General features: G+C 33.8%; 1 protein-coding gene across 1 annotated transcript in view; it reads right to left on the bottom strand.

Annotated features, from left to right (window-relative positions):
* Window positions 1-14,526, bottom strand: part of Sf3b3 (splicing factor 3b subunit 3) — a 72,744-nt gene extending 58,218 nt beyond the window's left edge. Inside the window, exons 1-5 of the mRNA XM_035361355.2 lie at window positions 14,418-14,526; window positions 13,885-14,168; window positions 12,843-12,919; window positions 2,901-2,994; window positions 2,480-2,652 (exon numbers count right to left, since the gene is read on the bottom strand). Coding sequence (XP_035217246.2) covers window positions 2,480-2,652; window positions 2,901-2,994; window positions 12,843-12,919; window positions 13,885-14,110 — 570 coding nt within the window. The 5' untranslated portion in view covers window positions 14,111-14,168; window positions 14,418-14,526. The remainder of the gene's footprint in view (window positions 1-2,479; window positions 2,653-2,900; window positions 2,995-12,842; window positions 12,920-13,884; window positions 14,169-14,417) is intronic.
* Window positions 14,527-15,163: the final 637 nt, after the last annotated feature.

Genomic DNA, 15,163 nt, shown 5'->3' with positions numbered 1-15,163 from the left:
CTCATGTAAGTGAAACTGCTCATATGAAATATGACTGCATAACATCAAATCATTCATGTAAGCAGTATTTGACTCGCTGCAACTAATTTTTTGTTGTCTGACATGATATAGTGTTTTCCATAATTGTCTGACATGATATAGTGTTTTCCATAAGAAACAATTTTACAGCTTATGGTTTAAACAAGAACTGAAGTAACAAAAAATTGTTCTTTAGTTAACTTGGATAATATCACTGTATTTACTATTCTGAAAGAAAATATGTTTTTACCTCCCACAGCTTCAAATTTATAAACAATATTAACAAAATGAGATACTTTTAAAAGTATTTGCTTATATTAAAAAGGATACATACATAATAATACAACCAGAAAGAACAAGACAAAAAATTGGGGGGGGGTATGACACATATACTTTATCAGTTTTACATACCAAATAACTAAAAATATAGGTCTCGTAGTCACTTTAGATAAATGATAATCTTTTATTGTTCTAAAACCTCAAAAAGTATTAACATATTGGTAGTTGTGTATTATCCTGTTCAATATGATAATGCCTCCAAGCAGAGTGATACAGCACTAATTATGGATAAGCATGGCTTGATTCCAAACGATTCTCGATGAGCCATCTTTTGTTTTTATAAACCGAGATACAAATTAACTGTTACAGTTGTACCATTTCCCCTTTGCATTAAAAAAATGATTAATTAGGACTTGCTTCTGCAAATCAGCAATCAGTGAATAATTTTAAAAGTTATGAGATCCTACCATCAAAAAAAGTTATGTGTTAATGGACATGATATGATTAGCTGAAAATGCCAACAAACCAGTAATAGAATGAAATGATTGCCAAAAGGATGACTGTACTCACAGCATTCTAAACAGAACTTTGGTTAAAATCATAAAGCTTACTGGAATAGTAGAAGAAGATAGCCTTTTTACAAAGTGGCTTGGATACTGACTGTTTATTAAGTAAAGAGGCATTAAATCCTTCAGAATTCCATAGGACCAATTGGCACAACTTTGGCTGGATCTTAGCCAAGTTTCATGGTTTAATGATAATTAATTTTGATGGTTGACAGGATAATAAGTATGCACCACCATATTAAATACAAATAAGGTACTTAAATATTATCCTGATGAATGTGAAAAATGGCTACCATTAAACCCCGAAAGTTGGCAGAGATCCCACCAAAGTTGTGCCAAACATTCCTACAGAATTCTTATGGAATTAATGCTTCTTTAATAAACACTCAGTATTCAACCGGCTTTGTTTCTGTGCTTCATAAAAAGGTTTCTTCTGTTTCTATAATTTTAATAGCATCTCTGAATTTTACAGCTGCTTAGAATGTTATGAGTACAAACTTCAACTGTTTCAATCTATTACTGTTTTGTTGGCCATATTCATTCAACTGACCATATTGTGTATGCTAATATATGTGCTTTTTTATAGTAGGATGCCGTAACTTTGAAAAAATCCACTGCTTGCTGTTCTGTAGAAGGCACATAGCAAATTTCAATTACTTTTTTGTTTCAAAACACGAGAAACAATAGAGCAAAACAAGTTAATTTATATCCTTGTTTATAAAAAAAGGTAGTTTATCAAGAATCGACGGGTTATGTAAGATGAAAGCACAGATGTTACGAGGGTGCTGTTATACCATCCTTCTCCATAACTGGCACTAAATCATATTGCTTGATGACAGTTTTATGATCTATGGGATAAAACAAAATATCAAAATCAGTGTTAAGAAATAATATAATACAAATTTTGAATTTTAGTCTAAAGATACATTCTGGAAACAGCCAATTGCAAACATTTGAAGTTTTGCTTGCCACTAATCTTTGTAGCACGAAAAAGCACAATTTTGAAGAAAGTTTTAAAGTCTCATATGAAAACATAAAGGAATTTAATGAAAAGAAGGCTACTTTCACAGAATGACAGAAATATTTTGTTGATATAAAATTTCTGTAATCAATAACATCCAAAGAAGGCTTCCTGATTAGCTGATCATATTAAAACAAAATGTTATTATAGATAATTTATATGCTAATGATCTAATTAAGAATTTTCTGACTGTTAAAATGAGAATAAATACAAAATAAATAACATCATCAATATCAAAGTTTCAAATGTATCATTGTGTAGTTTTTATTTAATTGTACTGCAATAACTGTTTTTATGGTACATTTTTAAATGTATCATATTCAAATAATAAATGAATAGTTGTAGTTTCTTGAAATCACAGGGAAACACCTCATGACACCTCTTTTAAAAGTGACCCATACTTCTGAGAACAGAAATAAACAGTAGCACTGAAAGTCACTTTTTTAAAGATATTCTTTCAACAAAAGACACAAACTATCTGGCACTGAGAATGACTGTCATAGGGAGATTTCATAGAAATTTCATTTTTATATTATAGATTTAGTGAAACATAACTTTTCATAAAGCAAAAGCAATAAAAAAATTAGAACATTACTTCATAGTCCATCTCTAAACAGGCAAACATTGGATTTTCAAATCCAACATCAACTCCAACCATATGATAGACTAAGGTGTTGGATTTGTGAGCTTCTAAAGGAGATGATATGGTAAGACGAGCAGCTGCATCTCGATTCAATATGTACACAAGTTTTTGTTTTTCAACAGCACCTACAATAGAAATTAATGCTATACAATTGTATTTCACACACTAAGATTCCCTGATAATTGTGAAAGAATGAGCAAGCATAATTTAGGACCTTCAGAGCTGAATTAAAATGAAATTATTACATTTTCGAACTATGAAGATCAATATAAATAATGAATTATGCCCCCAATAGTATCAGGGCAAAAATTTTTCTATAATGTAATGCATACAAAAAACACTCTTAAATTAAACTTTTAAGCATCTATATTACCGATCATAACTGCACGCCCTTTGGGATCAATGGCCAAATATTGGCCAGGAACTATACGACGACATCCGCTTTTGCCAAATGTTTCTTGATGAACCTAAAATTAAATAAAATTTTAACATTAAATTTTTTTAATATGCTTGCAGAAAAAAAAAATCAATATTTTAATGAAACAAGCTATCACAATTTCAGGTAGATAAGCCACCCTGGCATACATGCCATGTGCATGATAATTGACTAAAAAACATGAAAGTTCATAGGATAAATCACCCCGCCATATACCCCACAGCAAAGCACTCTGAAACATGACACTTAATATTTATTTATTAATTCCCTTCTATGTTGATGTAATCATCACTGATAACATTTTATAAACATCTACAACATAACTATATAAACAAACACCTTGCTCTGAAATTGTCAAAAATGGACTCTGTTAATTTCTAATAAATGTTATTTTTGCAGGTTCAGTAAACTTTATCACTATAAATTACCGTATTACAAAAAATAATGTATAAATTAGATAACCAAATAGAATTTTACAATTAAACTATTTATACAAAATCTTCAAAATAATCATGGAGAACCAAATTAGATATTCAAACAGAATTTTATAATTAAACTATTTATACAAAATCTTCAAAAAAATTGATTCATCTATGTCAGAATTAAATAAATTTAGCAAATCACATCAAGATCACCTTTGCTACTCTTTTCTAAATCACTTCTTTCAAGAAAGCTGATACAATTGTATCTGCTTGGAAAAAGTACCATACTTGATTGACATAAGGGTACACTCCTCTTATGAAGCTTTCCTCATTTGTCCAGGATTTGTGAATAAACGGAATCTGCTTTGCTTTCATTCCTCCCACTGGTTTTTATAGTTTGTGTTTGAAAATTCTGTTAATAGTGAGATCCAGTAGCTGTAAAATTTTTGCAAGCCCACCTGGTATCACTGAAACACAGGTGCTAAGTTCGTTTTCTTCAGATTTTACCATATCCACTGAATGGGATTGCAATGAATCCAGACCGATGAGTAACCGAAGTTGAGAGGAAAAAACACTATTCATTTTTTGATAAATTTCTCTCAGCCAAAACAACACCATTTCTTCACACATCCATCCTTTTTTTGCAGCCGTAAATTATGACCCCTTTAGGGAAGTTTCTTTTTGGATCTGTTTTACTTTTGAAAATTATTGACTTCTCTCCATCAGCAGCATAACCCAAAACACAAGTAAATGAAGACTTTTCATTTCCGGTTGCTAATTTTCATTTGTAGAATGAGCACTTCTGTTCAGAGGAGAGTCTAAAGGTAATGAGCACTACATCCATACTATCTGTCCTCTATTCAAATTTTGATCTTTTAATTCTCTTAGATGTGTACTCTAAAAAAGCTATCTTTTTTCAAGCCAGTACAAGGAAAGCTTTATCCAACTGTTATTTTGGTTCTGATAGAAAATATCTTTCATTTCATGAACCTGCAGCACCTATTAAGTAATTCACCTATTAAGTAAGTTTTTAATGCCCATTTGTTGATCAATTACTTTCGCTTGAAGGTGAATTCTAACTGCTCAGGCTAATAATTCCTTTTCACTCTGCTTTATCGTCAATTTCTCTAACCTGTCTTCCAAAACACGCCAGGCTGTGATGCCAATCAGACAGGATCTTTCATTCTTAGGTATTTTCTCAAACTCTTCTTGCTTGGACTTCCACTGCCAAATGCATAATATCATAATAATAATTTAAATGTATGCAACTGATAAAGCAGCCACTGCAACAAGTAAGCAATAAGACACGAGTAAGAATGAACATAGAACTTAGCGAAATAAAAGTTCATGTGGCTATTAAAAAGAAGACTGTCATCACAAAATGAACAAAAACCCACAGAGAAAGAATTTAAAGGAAGCACGTTCTTTATTATGGAGTTCAACAGAAAGTACATGCATTACAAGTGTACCCTACTGCAGTTAGGCGAGTTCAAACTTGCTGCACTGTCTTAGCACAACCTGAGCACTCGTTGCAGGCTAAAATGTTGCAGTGAATTCTACTTTAACTGTTTCACCTCTGCATAACTTATGATCTAAACTAGTGAAGTTTTAAAAGACAGAGGAAAATTAAATTTTCTTCAGACATGCTGCTGACCTAAACTTACAATTTTTACACATATATAAACCATGGCTTATCTGGTAAATAATTTCTGTCGAGTTACCAACTTACATTTGGAAGTAAGCAAAAATAAAAGAAATTGTAAAAACAAAAACATACTGCATTTGTAATTAATACTTATACTATAATGACTTATATAACATTGTTATGAAATGAACAGGCGCAGTGAGATAGCTTCCCCGCAAAGCAGTTTTAGGATTGCCATAAAATAGCGAGGAGGGCAGGGTTGTCACATTTGGCAATAAATTGCCCAATTGATGACAAAATTGGCAATATGCCATGGGAGGATGGAGAACCTTCTGGAACGAATTCTTACCGGTTTAGCCCAGAATGTTCTCAAACACAAGCTGAAAGCTACATAAACCTTGCTGTCCGCAGTCAGTGTGTGTGTGTGTGTGCCTTGTCGAGAGGGCGAGTGAGAGTGCCTCACATAGAATGCGAGTTAGTCAGTATCGAGTTGGCATCTCGTCTAGTAAGTCAATCCCTGCGGAGACGATCGAGTTGACAGCCGGACAGCGAGTGCCAAGTGGGTTGTCGAGTTCACCAAAGGAGTCTCTTAGTGTATTGCGGTTAGTGCATCGTCGAGAGAGCATGCTGAGCTCCAGGAACGACTGAACCAAAGAGTTGGGAGCCGTGCTCAGTGTGTCATCGAGTGCATTGCGAGTTGTAGCGTGGAGAGTCTCGAGAGTACGTGAAGTTCTGAGAACGACCGAGCACAGTCGGGAGCTGTACTCTGGTGCTTTGCAGTGAACCTGTCTCCACCGTGATAGCCTGATAACCTGGAGGCTGTCTCGCTGATCGTGTCAGCATGTTTATAGTAGTTCATCGATGACTGTAAAAGTGTTTTGGAGCTGTCCTGATTAATAATGGCCAAATAAAGTGTGTTTCGATACTTCATAAGTGTTGTCGTTATTCACTCCAAATCTACAAGCCCCATACGAACTGGTATCAGAAGAAAGGAAAACATAACAACTGGTGTCAGAAGTGGGACTGTGAGTGAATGCCAGTGCAGAGGAAAGACTCTGATGGACATTTTAGCCGAAATAAAAGCCGGATATGTTATGACGAGGGCCGAGATGAAAGCTGGTTATGAAAGCCGGATATGATGAGATGAAGAGATGACAGCTGAGATCAAAGCTGGACTGAAAGAGATGAAAGCCGGACTGGAAGAGAAGAAATAAATGGCAGCCCAAAAAAGGTGCGAAAGCAACTCCAACAGGTGAAAGTGGAGCTTACAGAAGAAACTGGAAGCATAAAAGACAATGTGGAAATGAGACAAGTGGCATCTGAAGAATGAAATGATGAAGAAATGAAAGAAGTAGCTAGCGAACTGTCTGAGAAAGATCCAGATGTGATCGATGAAATATCTAACGAGATTAAAGACAGAGATCGAAAACATGAAGAAATACAAGACGGGAAAGAAGCTTTTGATTCGCACATGCCGGAAGTGCAAGAAAGTGAAAATGCGGCTGTTAAGTTCGTCAAAACCGATAGTGAAGTTACAAAGTCGCAGGCAGTAGGTGTTGAACCAACTGAAAGTGCATGTGATGCAGAGATGGAAGATGCTGAAGTGCAGCTTAAGTAATGTGCTCCAGTATTGCAAGAAAATTCACCCACTTCACAAACTGGGTGTGTGCATCATAGTGCAGGTTTTGCAGACAAGGACTTGATTCTAAACCCGGATACTTCTGCTTGTAAAGGATCGGATTCTATTCGCGATCCTGGTGCAAATATCAAAGCTGGTATCCAGGAAATGCTGGAAAATAAGCGTGTACCATCTACTAAAGATACCTAGGTGAACTATATGCTTGCTGTGAATGATCTACAGAGTGGTGAACGAACTGTTTTAGATCTTCCAGTGATGAAAAGTCTGAAAGGACTGAATTTTCAGACTGGGACATGAAAAACAGAAATGCATCTGAGAACTGCAGTGGAAAAGTATTTGAAGCAGGTATAAATAATGAAAAGACTGAGACTGAAATTCATTCTTAACTTTAATTTGTATAATTTAACATCGTGATGTGTTTAATTTGTGTATGTAACTTGTACATAGTGTAAATACCCGTTTCTTTAGTTAAGTTATTTACTTATACCTTATATTTGTTTCATTACGTTTTGTTTGTATTGAATTAGGCTTCTGACCAACGGTTGCACTGCCCGGGACGTGCAGTCCTTGGGAGAGGGCAGTGTTACGAAATGTAAAGGCGCAGTGAGATAGCTTCCCCGCTAAGCAGTTTTAGGGTTACCATAAAATAGCGAGGAGGGCATGGTTGCCACATTTGGCAATAAATCACCCATTTGATGACAAAATTGGCGATATGCCATGGATGGTTGGAGAACCTTCTTGAACGAATTCTTACCAGTTTAGCCAGAATGTTCTCGAACAAAAGCTGAAAGCTATATAAACGCTGTTGGTCCGCAGTCAGTGTGTGTGTGTGTGTGTGTGCCTTGTCGAGAGGGCGAGTTAGTTAGTATTGAGTTGGTGTTTCATCTAGTGAGTCAATCCCTGCAGAGTCGACTGAGATGACAGCTGGGCAGCGAGGGCCCACTGGGTCGCCAAGCTCACCGAAGGAGTCTCTTAGTGTATCGCTGTTAGTGCATCGTTGAGAGAGTGTGTTGAGCTCCAGGAACGACTGAACCGAAGAGTCGGGAACCGTGCTCTGTGTGTCGTCGAGTGCATCACGAGTTGTAGCGTGGAGAGTCTCGAAAGTATGTGGAGTTCTGAGAAGAGTCAGGAGCTGTACTTTGGTGCTTTGCAGTGAAGCTGTCTCCACCGTGAAAGCCTGATAACCTGGAGGCTGTGTTGCTGATCATGTCAGCGTGTTTATAGTAGTTCCTCGATGACTGTAAAAGTGGTTTGGAGCTGTCCTGATTAGTACTGGCCAAATAAAGTGTGTTTCAATACTGCATCAAGTAGTGTCATCATTATTCAGTCCAAATCCACACGAACCCTGTACGAACGTGAAGAAAGAAAATAACGTAACAACTGCTGTCAGAAAAGAAAAACGCAACAATATAGATATAAATTGAGAATTGAGGATACATTTCAATAACATACCTTGTGAAAAATACTATTTGATGCAACAGTAAGCTAATTAAAAAGAATTCAAAATCTGCTACTTATCAACATTATTAATGTCAATTTTGTTTTTTTAATTTAAGATACCACGACGCTATGTCAAACGTTCATGGTGATCTTCTGCATTTTCTAAATAGTTTATATTTACATACATGATCTTTAATTTAAACAATGCAAAAGATCTGTTAAAGCAATGATACTCTTGTTATCAGGACCAGATTCAGAAATGTACGTATATATGCATAAATGGATGGATGAATGTGTTCATGTATGCATAAATATGTAATAAAACTGTGGTTTGATGACATGACATGAATGAATTGATTATGAATGTGGCATAAACTTGCATTAAAATTTTTGGTCAAACAGGACTTTTCAAATGATTCACTGTGAACATAGAATAACAAAGCCGTGTAGATTTTTTCATAGCTAGACCTGGCCAAATGAAGTTTTCCAGATATGAATGATAAAACTTGCAGATACTCTTTGACAGAAATCCAACTCAGGAATAAATGTTCCATTGAGGTTAGTAGCATGTAATCCAATCCTGTCGAGCTAAAAATTGTAATGATAGCACAATATATTTGAAGCACTGAAACGTAGATATCCTGATTGCGAAGATACTTCATACTTAGAACGTCTATCAAGTTTGAAGAAGTAGTCGAGCCAGATTAGATTCCATATTTATTTAAATTCACTTAACATACAATCGTGCCTATTTCCAGAATATTTACAATTTTGATACTATGGCAATAGAAGTGATTATAGCAGCACATAGATGATTGCAGCAAAGCATCTGTCCAGGAGTAAAGCATAAGCAAAAGTGACGCATCAGTTCAGAGAAAGAAGGGGAGTCAAAAGTTTCAGTCTGCAATTTGGTGATTGGTCAAGAGGTACCTGCATTAAGTGTTACGTACGATCGTATGATTAATTTGAATGACACAGTTTAGACTTATGACACTATTTTTAAGACAGAAAGATGAAGTCCTCAAATTAAGTAAAAAATAAAAGAGGTTAGAGCCAATTAAAATTTGAAGTTTGCTTTCCTATTTTTTTTATCTTACATGTATATCTGTGTGCATATGTATGTGCGTCCACAAACATATACATAATACATATGCATACATACATTTCTGAATCCTGTCCCGATAAGAGAAGAATACCAAAGCAATTTCTAGGAGTAAACTATGCCACAGATACATTTCCTTCCATTTTAATGATGTTTTCATACTGCCATTTTTATCTTCAGGTCCTATATTATTTTGCAATTGGGTGACGATCATCTTTTGCCTAGCTTCTTACCTTATAAAATACTTTTTAATTTCAAACAAATGCATTTTATGAGATGCTAGTAATATAACATTAAGGGAAGAAATACCTTCATGTAGAACTTTTTGATAGAAATTGGCTCAGGAAAACCATGAAAACTCCCATGCAGACAATATGTTCATCAGAATTTGAATTCTAAGTAAACTATCAGTGTTACCGTTCTGCTACTCTTACTGTACAGCTACTGACTGCTTAGTAATAGTTAAGGGTGTATATGTAACAGAAACATTCATTTTTTAAAGATTTAATTTTTCTTATTATCAATTGCATTTAGTACATTATTAAATACTTCTATTTTGATAATGATATTGAATTATGTTGTCTAAAATATGAACTAATCTCTTTATTAATGACTATAAGAAATATTATGATGTTTCAATACAATAAAAATTAGTTTTGATTTAAAGTAGTTCATTAGAAGATTAATATTTTATGATTAAAGCTTTTTTTTTAATCAGTACCTTAAAAATAGAAATAAAATGAACAATACTTAACTTTGTTGATGAAAGTGTTATTTAATGAAGACGTTATTAGAATTGAATGTGTCTATTATAAATTTTTCGTTACAAACACTATAGCATAAAATTTCACATTCACTTAATAAAAGATCTCTTAAATAGCAAAAGTTACTGCTTTGCTCCTTGATGCATTTTTTTAGTTTGAATTTACTTACAGTATGGGAAAAAAAAAAAAAAAAAAAAAAAGGTACTATTCGGTTTTGAGGGCCGTAAAAAAATTGCAGCGAAAATGTATGCGCAAAAGCGCCTAATCTAGCAAACGCGCCTATTTAACAGCGTCCCAAATCTAGCGTACGCGCTGATTTCAGATTGCGTAAGTTTATATAGTTCTATATTTCTTAAGATGCCATTGACATACTAGTTTAATTTTTAAACCCTTTTTTGATTTTAAATTTTTTTTTGATATCCTATGGATTTAACAATTTGGGAATTGCCCATGACGAAAAGTCGGCAATAGAATTTTGGGTAAAGTGCAGAATCACCCACTGCTTGATGCGTTTTTAAGAATTGCACATACTCAGTATCCATGTCCACATCGATCTATTTTCACTTAAAAAAAAAATCCTAGAATTGCACAAAAATGGCACTGCGCACACCCTTGACTTTATCTATGTACACAGCGACCTATTTTCACTTAAAAAGTAAAAGAAAATTGATAAAAATCCAATTGTTTTTACCCTTGTAAAAAGAGGCAAACAAATAAGTGAGCAATTCTGCACTTTACCAAGAATATTTTCAAAGAAAAGGCATCATTCATTATAGAAAATTACGTTTGAACAACCAACGAGATAAAATTATGCTTTAGCGATAAGTCGGTAGTGAAATAGCGATGCAGGCATCCATTCGGTAATGTTTAGCAATTTTTATATAAATTATAATAATGATCTGAAATAGTCATTTACTCTTATGCTTCCATTCAGTCATGTTCAGCCTTTTTCATATAAATTATAATAATAAAAAATATTATATGAAACTAACCTTTCATCTAAATTAAAACATCAATCTTAGATAGTTATTTACTATTATACTTCCTTTCTTGCCGCAATTATTTTTGGCAGCATTGGCATCAACAATAGTTTGGCGATTTTTTACGGCCCTCGAAACCGAATAGTACCAAAAAATATTTTAGCGCATTGAAACATACTGAAATTGACCAATAAATTTTTAAGTACTTTGATTACTCTATAGCATTGATACTGAATTAAGCAAATTCAATTTTATTTTCATTTATATCACTTTATATGTTATTTTCTAATTCATAACGTGTTTGATAATGAAAATTTCTACACATAAGTACTTGTTCTTGCAATTACCCTCATGTTTTCTTCTCTTTTAGATTTTGATCTGATTTATTTATTATATTTCAGTGTTCAGTATTTCTAATGAACAAATTTCAATGCAACAGGTCTTGGCAAAAATTTTATCACCAAGTAAAAAGTTGGCAAAAGACTACTGCACCTGTTCCAAAATTTCTTATTTTACCACTGCTCTCTCAGTAAATCACATAGCATAGGTGTGGATTTTCTAAATATAGAGTAACCATATTAACAATATGCATTAAATACTTTTTAATTAAATGAATACATAAAAGTAGTAAAGTATTTAATAATAAATCAATATTAAGAATTTATACTGAATGATGTTTCAGAATTTATTCAGATTTTAATGATATAACTTAACATTAGAAGCATAATATATATTTAGTTACAGATTTTTTTCTTTTTATTTAATAATTTTCAGTGCTTGAAAATAAATTACATATTTTAAGAGAAAAATTTCGAGCCATTCTTGCCCGGAATTTTTCCTCACAGTTTCTGCATTCTGGAAGGAAGTTGAAAATTATAAAAGTAAATGGTACTTCAGGATTAAAACCGCCACCTTGGTCAATCACTGAAATCAGGAAATTAGTCACTGAGCTTGGTAAATATAATTCCCATATTTTTTAACCTGCAACACATTTGATTTTGACTGCTATGTTCTCTGCATGATGTCACTGATCAATCACTTTTTCTCTCAAATGTTTAGCATTTTATAGTCAGTTACAAAAGAAGCAGTAATTCTTTGTGATATTCATAAAGTTTTTGATGACATTTTTGATTTTTCTGCTCATCTTTGACCATGTGATACTATTCTTTCCTTAATAATTTTCTTTTCAAATGTTGGTACCTTTTAACTTTCCATCAATTTAAAAATAAGAATTAGGTTTTTCATGACATTGTTCATTCTTTCATATTCTTCCTAATTAATTTTCGTCTAAAGTGCTGGCCATATTTAATTTTCTATCAATTACAAAAGAAACAGCAGTTTTCTTAAAAAGGTATGAAATTGGGGACAGTGAGCAATAGTGTTAATATGGCCACCAGAATTGAAAGTTAAAAGGAAGCAGTGGCCAAATGGTGAATCAAGACTAAAGAGGCTGCCCAAGACTTGGTTTCATATTTAGCAGAATTTATTTCACAGGAGTATGAAAGAGGAGAGAAAATATTTGATTCTTTTACAGAAACAAATGCTGAATTACGGCCTTCACAAATGCGTATAAATGTTATTTTTCTAATATCTAAGTTAAATAAATATTATTTTGGATTAAATGCAAATAAACACTACTAACTGTTAAATAAATATTACTTATTATGTTCCCATATTGTTATTTTTCATTTTCGGAAGGTTGCCATAGTATTTTTTAAATATTCGTGATAATTTCAAATGCCACTAAAGCATATGTGATGGTTGATTTAATTAAAATACCAAGCAAAAAAGTATACATTAAAAATACTGCATGCAATATATACGAGTAAATCTGACATATTTCTGATCTAATTTATGATGAACTTTAATATTGAAAAAATAAAATACCTTTTCAAAAATGTTCTTCTGTGCATTATACTCTAGAATTACAATTCTTCCAGAGTCAGATCCAATCACTAGGTAATCTACAATAGAACCAATAAAGTAATTTAATGAGTTGTCAGACACAGTGACAAAGGTTGACTTGAACAGTATATATATAGTAAGATATAACAAAATATGATGACTGCGCTAAGAAATGAGTGGCGACTTCAAAATTAACTATTCTAAATTTGACGTTCTTCCAAATTTGAGATCTTTCCATGTTACATAACACTGCTTGAAAAATGAAAATAAAAGCCCAAATTAATCAATCACAGATTAGCTGTACTTATGAACCTATCTAGTATGAAACTAACTGCATAGTCTCTCTCTTTTACTTCTTCGCCTGCCTACTGACAGTGTGTCGCTCAGCATCTGCTAGCTATTCGTCATTATTTAAAATGTAATAGTGTATCTAAAATTATGGGGCATGTTTAGCACCCCTACTCTTCTATTAGTTATGATGATATGTGCTAAGAAATTCGTCATCCAGAAATAAATGATGATTAACTATCAAGCTTGTCGTGCTTCTTCTAAAATTCGGTTTAATCCTAGTATCCGGTGCACACGGGATTTGGCTGCTTTTGGCAACTTTTATGATGAGCAGTAAAAACGGGACATAAACGATGAGTAGTAAACGGGTCATTTAAAGAATATATATAGTTATATATAGTATATATTATGTATATACACACATAGTGTATAGTATATAGACGTTCTTTGGATCATTTTTGGTGTTGGCGATAATTTTCAAAAACGCGCCAAGGCTGCACTGTATACTAGGATTTTACCTAAAATTCCAATGGATCATTCCACTATGGCGCAATTTCCAATCATCTAAACAGCAGTATTTTCGGCCACGACTAGAATGCGATAGTTTTTATCTCCCACCAAAAGTACATCATTACATATATATATATAATAATACTCAATACAAAACTACAATTTAATCAGAGGAAAGTACTTCAATAACGTGTATTAAAAAAAAGTTAATTTTCGTATTTATTACCTTTCGATCCACCGGTTAACCGAAATCCCATCATAGATCGAATTACCCCGAATATTTCTACTGTTAACAAAGTATGAACTTTGCCGGTATTAGGATCCGGTCGTAGAAGTTCCAAAATCTTTCCTCTAGAAACAGCAATTTCTTGCTGCTTCGTCCCAGCAAAATTCCCATGCACTGCATGAGTTATGGCTGTAGCACGCTGAAGAGTAAGGTTGTACAAGAACATGATGAAATAGAAGACTTATTCTATCCAGAGCATAATACAATTTTTCGGCAAGATATATCTGAAAGAAAGAAAATATATTAAATATAAAAACACGAAGTTTTCTTTACGTATTCACCATAATACTTTTAGATGGTCTGACAAGGTTACATAGTAAATTATTTACAGAACGCATGCAATACAATGCAGGCAAAAAAATAAATCATTATGTAAGTAAAAGAAAAGATAATCGTATAAAGGAATATATAAAATTCTTCGATAAATCATAGATTTTCAATAGCTCTCATTTTAAATAAAGCACTGTACTTACGTATAATATAAAAAATGCACGCTTTTTGTGATTAAGCCAAAATACACCGCTAATCATTTGGTGCACCTTACACCTCTGTCTTTGTACAAAGGGAATGAAATGTCACCCGGCGAATGGGATGGCTGTATAGGTGGCATAATATGGAAAATAATATATCGCAACTAAAATGTCTGCCAATAAAGTTGCAATTAGCCCCATCACATAGGTTATAATTTTATAATCATTTCTATGGGTCACATGACAATTCTGAGACAAATACATAATCTTACCATTCCAAAAATAAAAGTTTTTGGAACGGAACCAATCACGTGAAATCACCACCTAAGTTGATTGGTTACCACCATCAACCGCAGTGGCTAATCGCACCGACTTAGCTATTCACCACCTACGTTCACGCATGAGCACAATCAGCTCAGGTATCAGCATTTTATGGCAATTTGCATAAGGCAGGCGGTAGCGAAAGAGAAGGTTGTAAACAGGTGCGTAGCTACAGAGGGGGGGGGGCAAGGGGGCATCTGTCCCCGGACGCAGAATCCAAGGGGCGGCAAAATGATGTTACAACATTTTAGAATTAAATGTTTTCCCTCCTTGGCAAGCAGTAGGGGGCGCGAAATCTTCAGCTGTCCCTGGGCGCTGAAAACCCTAGCTACGACTCTGGTTGTAAACCCTAACTCAGCAATAGTTAGGGTTGTTAACCCTCTGAGCGTTATTACCGGGTTTAGGCGGTCAAGAAGGCCTACCTCGAA

Source organism: Stegodyphus dumicola, chromosome 1, assembly GCF_044657685.1.
Source record: "Stegodyphus dumicola isolate Sdum_Otavi_A_Nest chromosome 1, ASM4465768v1".
NCBI lineage: Eukaryota > Metazoa > Arthropoda > Arachnida > Araneae > Eresidae > Stegodyphus > Stegodyphus dumicola.
The sequence above is the reverse complement of the archived record's forward strand: the minus strand, read 5'-3'. Positions and strand labels throughout refer to the sequence as shown.